The sequence below is a fragment of the Myotis yumanensis genome, unplaced genomic scaffold (genome assembly GCF_028538775.1).
Source record: "Myotis yumanensis isolate MYYU_CA2020_CCGP unplaced genomic scaffold, mMyoYum1.0.hap1 SCAF_5, whole genome shotgun sequence".
Classification (NCBI taxonomy): Eukaryota; Metazoa; Chordata; class Mammalia; order Chiroptera; family Vespertilionidae; genus Myotis; species Myotis yumanensis.
Genome location: NW_027223756.1, coordinates 20,958,904 through 20,976,122, shown reverse-complemented (window position 1 = coordinate 20,976,122; position 17,219 = coordinate 20,958,904). Strand labels below are relative to the sequence as shown.

Sequence of the window (17,219 nt, the reverse complement as noted above, 5' to 3'; positions counted from 1 at the left end):
CACCTTCACTCCCATGCAGACCAGCCAACAGCATTCCTTGTGCCACTTGCACACATCCACGCTTGCAGGGCACACTTGCATTTTCAGGCTTCACACACCAGCACCTCCTCCTGGTGCACACGCTTGAACACTCGCACACACTTGAACACTCGCACACCCTTTCGGTGCACAGAGTGTACGCCAGAGTCAGTCCTTATACAACACACATCAAATGAACACTTGTGTGTGCACTTCCTGACCTCACAGCAGCCCAGACCTGCTTACAGAGCCCCTCTCCCTGCACCCCTGCCGCTACACCCAGGGCACTGGAGTGGTTTTGCCCAAAGGGCAAACTGCCCCCAAACTGTACCCTTACCCTGGATCCATTCCTGCACCTTCCTCAAATTCTACTGGGGGCATCCAGGAATGCTTCCCTAGCACTCCATCGCCTCAGGGCTACCCCCAGGGGCTCTTCGTCCCCCATCTCCCCACCCTTCTCTCCACACCAGTCATCAGAGGCAGTAAATGAGCTCTGGGCTGGACAACTTTGCCAAGGACCAGCGCTGGTGCACCTCACACCACTGGCCCCTGCAACTGCAGTGCCCCCTCCCAACTTGCCCGGCCGCCCTTCCCCTCCTCCCAACCCCAGAAAGCCTCGGCCTTCGCTCAGTTATTAACCCCTGCTGTGCCGATGCCCTCGCTCCTACAGGAGCTGGGAGGGGAGAGTCGGGGGAGGATGAGCTTCCCGGGAGAAGTTGGCTGTTCTGCCATCGTGGAAGCTGCCTAATGTCAGGGAGGACTTCCCGGAGGTGCTGAACTCTGTCACCAGAGGCACCCACATGGATGCCAGTTGGCCACCTCCCGAGAAACTCACAGGGAATTCCAGCCTTAGACTCAGCTGACAGGAAAATCCCTTTTTAACCCCGAGTTTCTAAGAATCCGTGTGCGCCCAGGTCATGGGATGTGTGTGTGCACATACATGTGTGTGCACTCACTGGCCTGCATCATCAGTCCTTCACCTCTATACACACATTCGCCCAGCTGGTTTGGGCACATCTGTGTACCCACAAACATGCCCGTGCCAGTTCTGGACACTCTGCACATGCAAGTGCCCCCAAACACATACAGCCTTCCTCTGTGAACACAGGAAACACCGCAGGTGCACACCCCCGCCCATGGCACGGAGCCCCTGGGCCCTCCAGGACTCTCTAAGGTGTAACTCACTTTCCCAATTCCTCGAAGAGCTGGTACTCTTCCGTGAAGCGGGTGCAGGTGATGGTGGCCATCCTGGTGCCGTGCGGGGCAGGCGAGGCTCAGGGCTGGAGGACCAGGGCTGGGGCACTGCTGTTCTGCTCCCGGAACCAGGAGCCACTCGCCTGCCCGTGCTGCCTAGTGAGAACCTAGAACCGGCTTGACTGAGGAGCCCCCAGCTTCTGAGCAGGGCGCTGTGGCTGCTCACAGCCTCGCGAGCCTTCGTCAGCATCCAGGTCCCCATGGCAACCAACTCGGAAACGCCCTGTTCCCGTTGCCCCGGTAACTGCCTCCCCAACACCTGCCTGCCTTCCACTGCAAAACCTGCTCCTCCAGGACGCCCTGGCCTGACCGCACACAATACTGCAGGCATGTGTGGGCTGGGGGCAGGTGGCTAAAGCACCCTGGAGGTGGGGAGGGGGGGGCTGGGGGTGGGGGGGTGGGGGAAAGGACTGCAGGAGGGGGAGGAGAACAAACTTCATCCACAAGTGATCTGCTCTCTTCCCACCTCCCCCAGCTCCAACTGTGGGGCCCTCAGATGGGATTAAATGGGGCAAAAAGGCAGTTGCCATGGTAATGGTGGATGCCACATTCCAGGATAGTCCCCAGGAAAGACAGGATGCAGTTACCCTGGCAACTTCAGCTCCTCTGGAGAGACAGGTATTGCCCCGTTGTCCTGGCAACAGCGGGGTTCTAAGGTTTATAGGGAAATGATGGCTAATTCATTGGGATCTCTCTCTCCTCTCTCTCTCTCTCTCTCACTGTAGTCTCTATAACTGTCTCTCTGCTCCTCTCTGTGTTTTTTTTCTTCTGCCTTTTTTTCTTATTTTTTTCTTATCTCTGCTCCTTCCCACTTTGCCCATCACCCGGGTGCTCTAGCTTGGGGAAGAAGTCCCCCTTTCACAGCTGTAACAGTTGATCCCTCCTGAGGCTCTCCCATAACCTCTCCCCAGGCCCATGCCCCTGAGGGACCTTGGATAGCTGGTCTCCTGGGGTTTGTGTCCCAGTTTCTGCTGGCGCTTCAAGTCAAGGTGAAAGAGGTGGAGGAGGCAGTGAGGAGGGGAGCATGGCCTGGCATGGAGAGAAGCGGCCACAGACCTGCCCTGAAGCCCTCATTACCAAATCCTGTGGGTACTTTCCTAGCCAACTTCAACTCTTCAGGGCAGGAGCCATATATGTGGCCCCAAAATCTCACCCCAAGGCCTGGGGGGTTAAGAAGGAAGAAGACTGGAGTCTGAGGATCTGAGCTCACTTGGAGCTCTGACATTTGTTGGCTGTGTGACCCTTGGAAAGTCAATGTTCCCCTCTGAGCCTTCAGCTCCTTTTCTGCAAAACAGAGCAAAGCTGCCCCTCAGAGGAGGGTGTGAAGATGGAGTGGGCTTATGGCTGCGGAGGTCTCTTGTTAGTTTCTAGAAGAGGAAAGGGAAGGTCTAAGGCAGGACCATGACCACCTGCATCACTCCCAGCTTGCACTTAGAATCTCAGACCCTTCGCACCCTCTCCCTCCATTCAAGCCCATTTAACAGCCCACCAGGCTGAGGTCTCAGGCCAGCATTTGCCCATAATGAGCACAGGTTGGATAATGGGATCCGAACCCTCTGGGTGTCTAGCCCAGCCCCTGAGAACCTCTAAATTGCCTTACTGGTCACTTCATTTTCTGGACATGGTGTCTGCTTGTTGGTAATCCCCAACCCCAGCAGGTCCCCGACTCACATCCCTAGGTCCAGGGGTCCCTGGAGACATCAGGTACCCCATCCCCCAAATTCTACCCCTATTCCTGGAAGTCGAGGGTGGGAATGATGCAGCCACTTCTTCCCAGGAGAGAAACAGGAGGGAGGCAGAGGGGAAGGAGGAGAAGCAAGCAAGGGAGGAGGGGTGATGGCTTAGCCACTAATTGTACCATTACCACCTTCAGAAAAAGGAAAAACCACTCAGTTTTGTTTCTGTGCACAATATGCTTCCCGCTTCTGCCGCCAACGTTGCAATTCAGAGGCAAAGAAGAGAAGCCTGTGCTCTGGGCTCACAGCCGGTGGGCAGCAGGCAGGGCACGGAACACGGGAACGCCCGCTAGAGGCTAGCTATGTAAATGGGGACGTGGGGGAAGGGCCGCACCACCGCTCCCTGCCGACCTTGGAACCGGTTCCCAGACTTCCACACATGAAAATGCTGGAACACCCCTTAGTGACCACTGAGGACACCCCGGTTATTGTCCAGGAGAGAGGGAACGTGCAGTGGTTAGAGCAACTCCACGATCTACAGGCTGTGTGATTTTGGATAGGTATCCTAACGTCTCTGTGCCTCAGTTTCTTGTCTGCAGAGTTAAAAATATTCCCTACCTCCAGGGTTATTCTATGGCTTAAATGAGATGAGCCCAGTGGCTGACCTTGAAAGTACTCAATAGATAGGAATTGCTATTATTGAAGGACTCTGAAGATTTCCCGATGCATTGCTCTCTCTGCACCATGGAAGCTCACACCAACATCTTCGAGTCCCAGCACTTTGGGGTGTCATTCTCTGAGGCCCCACTGGAGTAGAGCTCATGATTTGAACATTGTTGCCCAGGCCTGGTTTGCAGCAGTTCCTGTAGAACAAAGGACTTGGAGCTAGAGCGAGAGGGCTCACAAGGTCTGAGGCTATAGTCATGGGAATCTAATGTTCTGAACAAAGGAGGTGATGGCTTGGCCTGACCACCCTGTTTCTCCTCCTAGCCTTCCCCCATGAAATGGAGCATGTCAGAAGAGAGCAGAGCCCATGGGGGGAGGTCCCAGGGTCATCCTGGAAGAGCCAGCAGTGACTAGAGGACAAGAGGGAGGAGGGAGGCATAGATGACCAGCTTTCACTCTGACTCTGACAGAAACCATGGAGATGGCTTCAGGGGGCAGGGTCAGTCCAGCCCCACTCCAGCCATCACCCCCATCACCAAATCCGCCTATTCTTCCACTTCCATTTCTCCTTTCAGCTCTCCTTTTTTCTTTCTTGCCTTTCCCCTGTTTCCTTCCTTCCCTCCCTAGAGCTCTTCTTCCTCAGTGCTACCTATCTCCCCTCCCATTCCTTTTCACCTCCCTTCTTGTCTCCATCTTCCTTTCCTTCTGTCAGTCTCCATCACTCTTCTCTCTTCCCAGCACTGGCTGGACCCAGTGCACAGGATCCTGGGGGATGGGCAGGACCCAGACTGCAGGATCCTGATGGTAGAGAGATGGCTGGAGAGGAGATGGGGGCGGGGGGGAGAGAAGGGAAAGAAGCTAAAAAGGTCTCCTTGGCAACTCTCTCTCACACACACACACACACACACACACACACACACACACCTCTGAACCTTTGAGAACCTAGCACAGGCATGCGGATGCTGCCTTGGACGAGCACCCCATCCAGAGTGTAAGGCCCCACTAATTCACTGCCTCCCCTGTGCCAGAAAGGCTGCCAGCTGTGCCCAGTGGTTGCAGGGAGCAAGGAGCTGGCCCTGCCTCCGTGGCGCTGAGAGAATGAGTTGATGATTGCATCAGGGGAGACTGTTCCTACCAGACTCTCCACTCCCCAGGGCCAAGGCAGGCATGCGAGCCGGCACGTGTGCCCCCATCCGCAACATGTGTGCGGTACTCAAGAGCAGGACTGCATGCTGCGGGCTGGTGGCCAGCAATGGGAGCCCTCCAGGGCACTGAGCACAGCTCTGACATGCTAGGATAGAAAATGTGAGCATGAATACAGGCTGTACCCCTTGTATATGGGGAGGGACAACTGGGGACCAGGGCCAAGTTCCTAGGCCATGGTAAGGATGGGGGGTGGGGGAGATTGGAGTCCCAGTAGCACCATGAGAGCTGACTCCAAGTCCACCTTCCACAGCCTCTCAGGTGCTCATGTGCACATGCCCAAGTGCCTCGGGGTCCTGCAGGGCCCCCGGGAAACGTGCCAGCCAAAGGGTCCCCATGAGGCCTGTCCCACTAAGGGCAGTGAGCATAAGGGGCAGAACCGGTGGAAAGTGGGCCAAGAGAGAAATGCTCCCGCAGAGGGTCTAGGCAGAGGGTGATGTGGTGAATTCGTTGTAGTAATGCCAGGCTTGACTCAGAAGGGAGAGAAGTCGGGGGTCAGGGAGCAGCACCGTCCTCTGAGATGTCCCCCACAGGAGGCATCCCTGCAGGGGAGAGGGAGCAGGGAGCCACGGGACAGAGGACAACAGCTGCCGGGCCAATGTCTGCACAGCACGACCTGCAGTTAGATGACCCAAGTTCAAGTCCTCCTGTTGGCTATGAGTACTCGTGGCACATCTTTTCTCCATTGGGGCCTTCACTTCCTCCGGAGAAGTATGGGGACAAGATGTTCCTTCACAGACTTCAAGGATATGAAAAATAGCTATTTCCACTTTAAAGCCAGGTCCTGTGCTAAGCACTTGACATATTGCACTATTTGTACCTCACAACGAATGTCCATGAGACAGGTACAGTCATTGTCTGTTTTGCAGAGATGAGACGTGATTTACCCATCTGGGGTCTGTGTGACTTCAGCACCCGGCCCTGAGCTCTTTGGCCTCCACTAGGATTGGAAGGGCCCTCAGGGAGCCCATGTCCCCTACAGCTCGGTGGCCGAGGCACAGAGGAAGGAAGCTGCCCTCCCGCAGTCACACAAGTCAGGGGCAGAGCCAGGGCCACAATCTGAACCCCTGACTCCCAGCTCCTTCCCTTACCCTGCTCTGCCTTTCCCCTTTCTGACACTGCAGGGCTGCTTGCCCAGGTCCCAAGAGAGACAACAGGCACTGAGGAGAGGAGGAAACGGTGCCAAGGCCCAGGGTGGGGCTCAAGCCCCTCCAGCCGGGTCTGGGGCTCTCTCCTGGTTTCTAGGAGACTGGCCGTCACTGTTCAGGATTCTGTAAGTGGGGCCCAGCTCAGATAGGGCTGCCCCTGGCTCAAACCCATCAGGCCGGCGGACCTGCTGCCATCTGGTCCAGCCAAGGGGGAAACGGGGCTTGTCTGGCATCCCTGGGCTGCACTCCCCCAGATCAAAGACCCAAGAGGTCAGAGCTGCCTCTGGTCTGCCTGCCGCCCATCCCTCCCATGGTGCAAGCATCTGCCTGCTGATACCAGTCAGAGGCTTGACACAGAGTCCAGACCAAGGTGCCCTGGCTGGAGGGAATGCAGGGGCCATGAGAGGCAAGACAGGGGGGAGAGGGAGCATGCTGACTGCTGGGCAGAGCAGAAGCCACAGCAAGCAGACTGAGCCTCTTGTCACAATGTCCTAGGTCCTGGTCACTTCTCATCTCAAGCCCTCCCTCAATCTCAGGTCAGGGCCAGCTGCCAGCACCCCTGCTGGGCAGGCTTGGGGGCTGCTGGGCTGTGGATCAGATGGCAAGCTGAAGCTTGAGGGGGGCTTCTGGGCTGTTGCTGGGCTCTGAGTTAGGTAGGACTCTGCCAGGTGAGCTCTAGGCTGAGTTGGAGATTAAACCAAGCCTCCTTCTCAGGAATCAGAATGGAGCAAGCCTCCAACCCCACCTGGGCTCCCTGTTTGGGGCCAGGTTGACCAAACGGTGGGCCTTGGTGTGTAGGAAAGAGTAGAAAGGACTTTTTATGGCTCTGCACTTGTGCAGAGAAGCAGGGCTGTAGATGGAGGCTGGGCCACCTTGGGCAGAGCCAACTCAGCAGGCATGGGCAAGCCTATCACTCAACTGGTACAAGCCTAGAGCCACGGGGGAGCCTGGCTCCATGTCACTCTGGCATGGCCCAGCCCACAAAGCTGGGACGAGCCTCCAACAGAGCAGGGGTATCCTGGGTAATGGGCAGACTGTGGACAACCCTCCCTGGGGCACACTGGGTCTGGGACACATCCCAATGGGTGACTTCTTCCAAGTCTCCCTCCTGAGCAGGCAGAAGCTGGGGCTGGCTGGAATCAGAGGCCTCAGCCACTCCTGGTCCCTGCCCACCATGGCCCTGGCACCAACATCCTGGGAAATGGGAAAGGTTTCAGTTGGGGGACCAAGGTTGAAAGTAAGGAGCCCAGGACATGAATGGTTGCCTCTGCCCTGCAGCCCCAGGACAGACCCTCCCTCCTGGGTTGAGCCACCTCTGCAGTGGGGATGCAGCTCTTAAAACCCAAACCCTCTCCACTGCACCGCACCCACCGCACCCCACCCCATCCACAAGCTGACGAGTCCTAACAGGCCTCCTTTGCCAGTGACAAAAATAACTATTTTCAAAATTCACAGCAGGGCTTTCGCCTACACACGCTGTGCCGACTGGAACCTGAAGGGAGATCTGCAGAACGCAGTGTGCGGATGAGGCACGCTGTGCAGCAAGGAGGCTCTGAAACCCCCATGCCCCTCCTCCCACCACTCAGCCCATGTCCTGCAACACACACACATTCACAGGGGAACCCAGAACAGCCAGGTAGGAAGGGCTCTTAGATCATCCACTATACACAGGGGACACTGAGGCCCAGAGCGGGTCTGGGATTTACCTGAGGGTACATAGTGGATTTGTGCCAGGATGTGACCAGAACCCCAGAACCCACACATTCCACCTCCAGGTTAGGCTGCCCACCTCCTCTCCCATTCAGTTGGCCAGTGGTGAGCTCACACCTGGATGCACGTGCACACACCCACCTGTGCTCATAAACAGCACTACAGCCCTTGCTTCTGTGTTACTGCATTTTAATCAAGTTCATGGGCTCCTCCACAACCACTAGCTGGGCCAGTCCTTTATAGCCCTGTGAGGTAGGCAGAGCCAGAGATAGCATCCCCATTTGCAAGTGGGGAAATCGAAGCCCAGAGGGAAAGGACTGGGCCCAAGGTCAAAGCAGAACCCAGATGTCCTGAGTGTTGGTCCTGCAGCAGCTGACAGCCGGGCCAATTCCTCTGGGCGCTGGGGACAGGAAGGAGAGCTCTCTACCATAGCCACCCCCACCCAACAGTCCGGCCCCAGGCCATGTGAAGAACCAGGAGGGCCACCTCCCTGGACCCCTGCTCTTGCACCCAGCACTCAGGGGTCTCTTCGGAGAGTGGCCAGATTGCCATGCCTCGGCTGGGGTCCAGGCCTGGACTTGCCTCCATGTGGCCCCTCGCCCGCCCAAGCAGTACCGCAGAGGGCAGGGTTCGAGGATGAGACCTTAAATGAGCTGGGAGGTGGTGAGGTCCCAGGAACTGCACCATGGCACCGGCACCAGGTCCACACCACAGAGCCACAACATCATTTCACAGATGAGGAAAGTGAGGCCCAGAGAGCTTGTGCAGGTCACCCGAGGTCACAGAGTAAGTCAATGGAGAGGCAGGACTGGGATCCGGGCATCCATCCCGTCTAGTTTATTCTACCCCTACGCCCAAGCCAAACTCCCTACCCTTCAACTGAGCGGCTATATACCCTACATGTCCCTGCAGATGGAGCCGTGACCTCAGGCCCCTCCCTGGTTGAGGAGCAGGACCAGGCTTGAGAGGAGGAATACATTTAGGAGGATAGAGATCCTCCCCCCACTCCTCCTACATCAGATCCGGTGGGACATCAGTCTGGTGTTGAGTTTACGGAAAAAGGATCGCAGCTTGCAAATCTTGCATTTTTTCTTGCGGCGCCCCCGGGAGAGGCTTCGAGACCTGGCTTCCTCCTCCTCCTCCTCTTCTTCCTCATCACTGGCCCAAGGCCCCCAAGCACCCCCATTAAAGTCAGGATGGGCCCGGGGATTCTCAGCCGGGTAGCGCACAGGGATGGCTGTGCGGTTATAGTCCACCAGGCGGGCCAGCAGGGCGCGGACCACGTCTGGCCGCTGGCCAGCGAGGTCCTCCCGTTCGTAGGGGTCAGCACTGATGTTGAAGAGCCACACAGCCTGGCGGGCACTGGCCATCCGCTCCAGGTTCCACCAGCTGCCTGGGAAGGCGGCCAGTGTCTGCGGTGGGATCCAGTCGCCATAGCCCGGGTCTCCCGTCAGCAGCTTCCACTCGCCCACACGGATGGCAGCCTGCACAGCCGTGTTCCAGATGCCGAAGCCACCCTCAAGGGAGCCGTGCCGGGCGTGGTTGTAGAGCGGGTCAATGTTGTGCAGGATCTCCGTGCGTGGCGAGGCCCGGCCCTCGCTGATGGCTGGCCACACGTCATAGCCATCTAGCCCATCGGCCACAGAGACAGTGCCACCTGCCAGACCCACCAGGGTCGGGTACCAGTCAGTGATGTGCACCAGTGCCCGGCTGGTCCGTCGCTTTCGCTTGAGCAGAGGGCTGTGGACGAAGCCCAGGCCCCGCACACCACCTTCCCAGTAAGTGCCCTTGCGTCCTCGCAGCGGCCAGTTGCTGCCGCCGGAGAAGGTCTGGCCGCCATTGTCACTGGAGAAGATGATGACACTGTTGTTGTAGAAGCCATAGCGCTTCAGGGCCCAGGTGATATTGCGCACGGCCTCGTCCATGCAGGTCACCATGGCTGCGTATTTCCGCCGGGCCACGTTCCCCATGGAGCGGTAGCGGTACAGGTACTCACGAGGGGACTGCAGGGGCGTGTGCACCGCCTGGAAGGCCACATAGAGGAAGAGGGGCTGCCGGGGGCTGTGGCTGGCTAGGATGTGGCTGACACGCTGGGCATAGAGCATGGTGGAATACTGGCCACTGAGCCCCCAGGCCACATTCTCGCCCTCGTGCAGGTCAAAGCCACACACCCCAGGGCCATCGCAGTTGTCATAGGTGTAGTAGTCCACATTGCCCGTGAGCGAGCCCAGGAAGGTGTCAAAGCCCCGGCGGGTGGGCAGGCACTCCTTCCGGTAGAAGCCCAGGTGCCACTTACCCACCATGTGGGTAGAGTAACCTGCCTCCTGCAGCTTCTGGGGCAGCGTCACCTGGTCCAAGGGCAGGCAGTTGGGCTGCCGAGGGCGGATGATGGAGTGCTGAAGTCCCGTGTGGATCTGGTACCTGGTGACAAGAGCAGAGGGCACAGAAGGCACAAAGTGAGCTACAAACCACTGCCCTGGTCACCCAACCCCAATACTCACCCTGAAGTGGGCTCTGGTCCCAGCGTTACGAGCATTCATAGTAATAGTAACCAGCAGGTATTAGCCAATGTGCTGAGCACTTCAAATGCATTATCTCTTTGAATCATCAAAATCAGCCGAAGCGGATATTATTACCACTTGAGGAGACTGAAGCTCAGAATGGTTAAGCCACTCACCCAAGACAGCACAGCTAGGAAGCTGGGGAGTTAAGCGTCAAACCCAGGTTCATCTTAACAACAAAATAATAATAGCTAACACAAGTACTCACTATGTGCTCAGTACTGAACGAAGCCCCTATATGAATTATCTCACAAGATCCTAGCTGCAACCTAGGAGGTACATATCATTGTTTTCCCATTTCCCAAATAAGGAAACTGAGACTCAGTAACATAAATCACTCACCCAGTGATTCATACAGTTAGTAACTGGCGTTGGGCTTTGTATCCCTGGCAGTCTTTAGAGACTTCTGAGTACCTCAGTTCTAAGCCACTAACTTGCTATGGGGCCTAGAGAAGTCCTGCTCTCTTGGGCAAACTCCTACTCACTCTTCAAAGCCCAGCCCAAAGTCTCCCACTGTAAAGTCTCTCACAAATCTTTCAAAAACTGAGTCACTTTTGCTTCTGAGTTCCCTCAGCATTTAGTACCCATGATCATTGTCACACTTGGCCATGAGATTCTACTCAGTGTACATACTCATCTCTGTATTCCTAGCACTCAGGTGGTATTTATATTTATTTATTTTTGGTGCACGTGACTGGAATCAAACCTGGGACCCTTCAGTCCACAGGCCAACGCTCTATCCACTGAGCCAAACCAGTCAGGGCTCATGTGGTATTTAAAGAAACATACAATTACTTATGGAATAAAAGAATGATGCTCACAGGATTTAGAGTCAGAAGGTACCTAAGTCATCTTCTAGCTTAGTCGCCTTGTTTTTAAAAGGAACTAAGATCTAGAATAGGGGAAGGGCCTTCCCAAGGTCATTCATTGGTCAGGGGCAGAGCCAGGACTTGAACATAAATATAAACAGAGTCCAAGCACAGACTCTTTTCCAGCAAACTAGGCTGCCACTTCCCTGCCCTGTTTGCTCATGTGCAGGAGTGAGTTGGTTGAAATGGGAGATTTTTACAAGTCTTTCTAGCCCTGCCCTGGTAGCTCAGTTGGTTAGAGCATCGTCCTGATATGCCAAGGTTGTGGGTTTCATCCCTTGGGCAGGCACATACAAGAATCAACCAATGAATGTATAAACAAGTGGAACAACAGATCCATGCCTCTTTCCCTCTCTCTCCCTTCCTCTCTCTTTTAAAATAAATGGAAAAAAAAATCAATAAAAACATTTCAGTTCCCAAACTCTATGAGACTAGTTCTTCTGTGCCTGCCTGTAAATTCATGTGGCCCCTGGATCTGGGTCACTTACAAAGGCTAACACCCTGAGGCAAAAGCAAATGGTTAGCCTGCATTCCTCATTGCTCATTCATTCATTCAAATCTGCGGTAAAGGCCCTCATGTGATCTGCTTATGGGGTCTTGCCTTTACTCAAGTCTTAAAAGTCCAGAGTAAATAAGAAGCCTGGAACCTCACAGGAGTATTAGAAGCCCACACCTCTCACCCCCTTTTCCCTGGGGTATCCAAACTAAGTCAAGACTTGAATAACTGACACTTTTAACTCAGGTACTGGGGGAGTAGGGGAGGGATCTGTTTTGGTTTCCTTATCTTATAGCTGTTATTATTAGCTATCATTAGCTACTACTGACATTTTTTATGTTTTATTTTAAAGAGAAAGGAAGAGGGAGAGAAAGAGAGAGAAACATTGATGTGAGAGAGAAACACCAATCAGCTGCCTCCAGTACGAACCACAACTGGGGATCAAACCTGTAATCCGGGCATGTGCCCTGACTGGGAAGCAAACCTGTGACCTTTCAGTTTATGGAACGGCACTCCAACCCACCAAGCCACACCAGCCAGGGCTACTGCCATTTTTAATGCTATATGCCACATACATTATTTCACTTAATCCTCAAAAAATCCTGCAGGAAAGACTACTATGAACTTCATTCTACAAATGATAAGACTGAAGCTCCCAAAAGTGCAGCCACGGGCCCAGACAGCTGGCAGTGGAGCTGAGCTTTGAACCCAGTGTGTGCAACTCATGCTCAAAATTTCTCAGTGATGCGGCCTCTGCAGACCTCAGCCGAGCTAATGAATGATTAGAGTGGGTTAGAGGCCAAGCCTCTCTTTCTAGGGGCTGAGCACCATGGAGCACTGTTGTATAAAGTGGGTGGGCCGGCTCAGAGTCCCTGAAGCCCATGTGCAAGTGAGTAACATGAGAAACCTTGGCTCTCTCCAGCTTCACCAGACACGACTGGACTTATTAACAAACACTAATGAGAGTCGTCAGCATCAGTCAGATGGAGCCAGCTGCAAGGGGCGCTGCCCAGCCACGCTCAGCTAACTTCACCGATCAGGGGGCTGGAACGCTGCCCTGCTGGCTGCTCATTCCCCTGCTTACACCAACGTCACCTCTTGGGACAGAAACGCTAACTTGTGCACAACTCCCGAGAACACAGATTCCCCCTCCCTCTGCTGGAGGTTAGTCACCATTTGGTCTTCATCACCGCTGCCACGCGCACCACATACAGTGGCCCCTCTTCCTCCTGTTCTCTCTCTCTGTTCTTAGATGGAAATGCTGAGTGCCAGGAAGAAAAGGCAGCTATTGGCCTCTCAGCCCCTCTCAGACAGACCCCAAAGTCGGTATGGGCATGAACGAGTTGGGTCTTGCCTGACTCCACGCCTCAGTTTCCCCCATCCAGGAATTGGGGAGATTACGGCTCTGGTTCCCGAGTTCACGCTAGTGGCTTTTGGGTAGAACTTGGGAGAAAGCAGGCCTTGGACCCCATCCAGGGAGGATTAGCTTCAGCCTTGCCAAAGGATTTTCTCTTAAGTGGCCAAAGTTTGCTTTCCACACCCCCACGTCCTGTTCCCCTGCTCTTTTAATCCTGTAGTCCTGCCACCTTGCCTGTGGACAACTCCTTAAGAGAAAGCAGCATGTCTCCTTGGGACCCCCAGCCAAAGTGGGAGGCTTTTGCATATGAAAAAAACAGATCTTTGGAGAAATTAAGTAACTAGCCTAAGGCTACTTAGGTCCTGGCATCCTGTGTGTGTCTTTCACCTCCAACTATCAATTCTTTGGTTTCTTCCCAATATAGTCATCAGTTTGGGGATTCGAATCCCTCCAGTGACATAGAGGCTGCCATGCACTGACAGCCAAGCAGGTTACACGAAATTCATTCCATCCTTACCACTGTTTCTCACGATAAAAACTGTTCTTCACCCCATTTTATGGACAAGAAAACTGAGGCTTAGAGATATTAAGTAATTTGTTCAGGGCCTCAGGGCATGTAAACAGGAGCGCCATTCAGACCTAAGTGTCAGATGTCCCCTTCACATGGCGTGGAGTGTGAGTGTCCTAGAACACCCGAGGGAGAAGACCTCAAAGATGATCCAACCCCGTCAGTGTACAGGCAGGGAAACTGAGGCCCAGAGAGGGCAAAGGATTTACTAATGATCACACAGCTAGTTGGAGACAGAATTGGCCAGGAGCCCTGGTTTCTCGGGTCCCAGAGGGGCGACTGTAAATGCCGGGGAAATCTCCGACTGGGTTTATTTGGGACTTGGACGGCCGGTGGCCTGGGCCATGCCTACCTGCCCGTGAGAAGTTGGCTCCGCGAAGGCGTGCAGATGGGCTGGATGTAGTAATTCTCCAACTTGACACCCTCGGCGGCCAGACGGTCCAGCGTAGGGGTCTCAATATCTGAGCCATGGTAGCCCACGTCGTGGTAGCCCTGGTCGTCGGTAAGGATGAAGATAATGTGGGGAGGCTGGGGTGGAGCGACGGAGGGCTGCTCGCTGGCCTCACTGGGGCCGTCGGCCACCAGACTCGGCTTGGTCCAGTCCCAGGACAGGTAGCCGAAGCTGAGCAGGCTGACCAGCGAGAAGCCAGTAAGGGCGTGCATCGCCAGGCCGGCCCGTGCGTCCCGGCGCGCAGGGCTCCCCAGGCCTCACCGCCGAGCGCGCCCAGGGCGCACGGCCCGCACGCCCGCCGGCCGCCGGCCCGGACGATGCAAAGCGCTTAGCGCCCCCGGGGGCGGTCCGGCGAATTTTCTGGGACTGGAGACCGGACGGCAAGGCCGGACCTGCGCGGCTGCAGCCGGGCACTCTGGGGAGGTCAGACCCGCGCCCAGCTATCTTCTGCCGCCCTCTCGCCCGCCCTGTGCCGCCCTCGTTCCCTCTCCCCCAGCTCAGCCAGGCCAGCCTGAGACGCGGCGTGGTGACTTCCAAAATGTGCTCTCCACCATCCTCGGACTCGCCTCTCCTTCTAGCCCTCGATTTCTCCCGCCTCCTAATTTCTCTCGCCTCTGCTTTCCCTTTCTCCTCCCCCCGACCCTCCAGCCCCAGGCCCGGCCTCTCGCCCCGCCCGGAGTCTCGAGAACAGTTGGCCTCCCCGCAGGAAGGTGGGCAGGACCCCAGCGGGGAAGGGGAGGGAGGCACGGGTAGGGCGGGTCTGGGGTTGACACCGCCAGAGAGAATGAGAAAAAGTTGTAACATCTGCCGGCGGAGCTCCAGGTGGAGGGGCGGACGCCGGGAGGCGGCTCCGCCCCCGGGCGGGAAGCCCAGGCCCGCTCGGCCCTCCAGCTTCAGCGCCCGCCCTCGCCCCGGGGCTGGGGAAAGGAGGGAGGGGGCTTCTTGGAATTCGATGGAACCGCTCCGGCGTGGCCCGGTCTGACATTCCTCGATTATGGAGTCTTGGCGTCTCTGAATTGCCAGCCCTTGAAGGACGCGCCTAATTTTCTGTTCCAACCGGGTCACCTACAGTGAGAGAAACTGAGGCCCTGCGATGGGTGGGAACTCTTCTAAGTCACGGAACAAGTTAGTGGCTTCTTCCCTGGGGCTCACAGTGGCTGTTTGAGTGGCAGTAGAGAGAGCAGTGGAAAATAGGAGATGACTTTGGCAAGCACCAGGGGCTGGAAATCAGGAAACTAGGTTCTGGCCTTGCCAGCTTCCCTCTCCTCAACCCCTCCCCCTCCTCATTCTGCAATTCACAACTGGAATCTTAGAATGCCGGCGCTAGAATCCAGAAGGCAGGGGTTGTTGTATACATCTTGTACCCACAGGATCTGGAAGCTCCTCAGTATATGTAACATGCGTGAATGAATGGATGAATGGGCCTCAAGGGTCGTCCATGCCAACTCCCACCCAAGAAAATCTCCACTGCCTGGAAAGCAGGGGGCCGGCTGTATGGCCGAGGAAGGCAGTGGAAGAACGCGGACCAGCGCGTCTGGATCTTCTGATTTTTTTTTTTAAAGGAAACCCAACTGTAGTCTATTATGAGAAATATTCCAGGTGTTACGTGCTAGTACCTAATTTCAAGCCAAATTTAAACACCATGCAGGCCAAATCAAACCTATTTGAGGACTATTTTAGGCCATTGGGTGCCCGATTGCAACTTTTGGATTGTTTTCCAAATGTTTACTCGACTACATTTTTAAATGAGAGAACTGAATTAAACAACACCAGTTAGGTTTCTTTACCACCAGGACTTCAAAGGTTTAATATGCTAATCTCCAGGAGGGAGGCTGGTGAAGCTGTATTTCTCAGTCTCATGTGAACGAGGATCCCTTTTTCACAGAGTCTCTGCAAGAGCCAGTGTTTTGTGAACTTTGGGAAACAAAGACTGCCCAGGTGCGTGTCTTCTCTTCTAGCGCCTTCCCCCTGCCAGTGTTCTGTCGAGATCCCTCCCACTTCCTCAGAACCACGGTGTGTGGGGAGAGCCGCCATGCCTCCAAAATAGTCGATCTGCATTTGGAAATGAGGGCTGCGTGGGGCCGCTGCTCCTGTTTGCTCAAAGGCCCATATTTAGGGTGACCAGATTTATCAAAAGGGAAAACTGAGCCTGTTCCTGCACAAGAAATGTCGAGGACAGACGGGAAAAATGCAGCCTCCTGAGGAGAAGGCTGCTAAAATGGGGCTTTGGCAGAGGCAATTCTGGAGGTCAAAGTGGGACAAGTCCCAGGGGGGTCAATGGGCTTGGGTTTTGCACTCTTTGCATTGTCCCAGACCTTGGTCAGGAGGAACTGGAGAAATGGCACAAGGATAAATGGCAAGGGAGAGGGGGAGAGGACTCAGCCTAAAAGAAAAGCAGTCTAGGAGGCTCACAGGCCACAGATCTCTATGAGGCTGTCACAAGGACAAGACAAGGCAGGACAAGCAGAGTTTCTGCGAGTTCATGACTGTGGCCTCTGACATCAGACTGCGTGAGTTCGAATCTTGCCACTTAATTGGGCAAATTATTTTACTTCCATCAGCCTCAGTTCCTCCATCTGTAAAATGGGATGATAATATTAATGAGTTACAATACAGTGCTCAGTAAAGTGGCCGGCACATAGTAAGCACTCAGCGAATGTGAGTGGTTTTCACGATTGTCCTCCTGGGTTCTGAGAGAGAAAACTGCGTCTTATGAGTGAAAGGGACTAGAAAACAGATTTCAGGCCAATTTAGGGAATTACTTTTGTAAGTAATCTGGCAGCTTGCTTAATAAAAGGATGACAGTGATGGATGAATCAGAATGTGGAGAAGAGTGGGTGGAGCTCTTGGGCCTAACTCTTGTTCCCTAATAGTCACATTTCTTTTAAGAGCCCCTCAGTAATCACCCAAACCCACGGTGGCCTCAGAGGACACCATTCCCCCTCTAATGTTCTAGGGAGATAAATACTGAACCTCAGTTCTTCTTTTAGTGCCATTACACAATGAGACCAGGCTGGAACGTTTAAACCAGACATTTTCAAAGGCTCAGAGTTGACAAGGGGAAAATAACTGCAAAGAGTCATGTGAATTCAGGTCATATCTTTTTCAAGGTGTGACTCACTCATCTTCCCTTTGTGTCCGCTACAGGATGCCTGCCTGCCTTCTCTCCTGGGTCAATGACCATCAGCCCTACTCCCACCTAGGTAGACTCTCAACAACTCCAAGGTCTCAGAGAAACAGAA

General features: G+C 54.8%; 2 protein-coding genes across 4 annotated transcripts in view; both read right to left on the bottom strand.

Annotated features, from left to right (window-relative positions):
* The window catches only part of CAMK2A (calcium/calmodulin dependent protein kinase II alpha), a 60,430-nt gene extending 59,004 nt beyond the window's left edge, over positions 1-1,426 (bottom strand). For 2 of the 3 annotated variants that reach the window (XM_070414602.1, XM_070414603.1), the window contains exon 1: positions 1,204-1,425. In XM_070414602.1, coding sequence (XP_070270703.1) covers positions 1,204-1,265 — 62 coding nt within the window. In that variant the 5' untranslated portion in view covers positions 1,266-1,425. Of the gene's footprint in view, positions 1-1,203 lie in introns of all 3 variants that reach the window. The other variant, XM_070414601.1, reaches the window with a different exon arrangement.
* Positions 1,427-7,916: 6,490 nt separating this feature from the next.
* Positions 7,917-14,189, bottom strand: ARSI (arylsulfatase family member I). The gene is made up of 2 exons (XM_070417108.1): positions 13,879-14,189; positions 7,917-10,096 (listed from the first exon to the last, which is right to left on the bottom strand). The coding sequence occupies exons 1-2, from the start codon at positions 14,187-14,189 to the stop codon at positions 8,692-8,694; spliced, it is 1,716 nt and encodes a 571-aa protein (XP_070273209.1). The 3' UTR covers positions 7,917-8,691.
* Between the last annotated feature and the right edge of the window lie 3,030 nt (positions 14,190-17,219).

Excerpts from the sequence above, each read along its gene's own strand:
- ARSI (XM_070417108.1), bottom strand. The coding sequence starts at position 14,189 with ATGCACGCCCTTACTGGCTTCTCGCTGGTCAGCCTGCTCAGCTTCGGC. Across the intron at positions 10,097-13,878 it reads AGCCAACTTCTCACGGGCAG|GTACCAGATCCACACGGGAC; the intron begins GTAGGCATGGCC and ends TCTTGTCACCAG.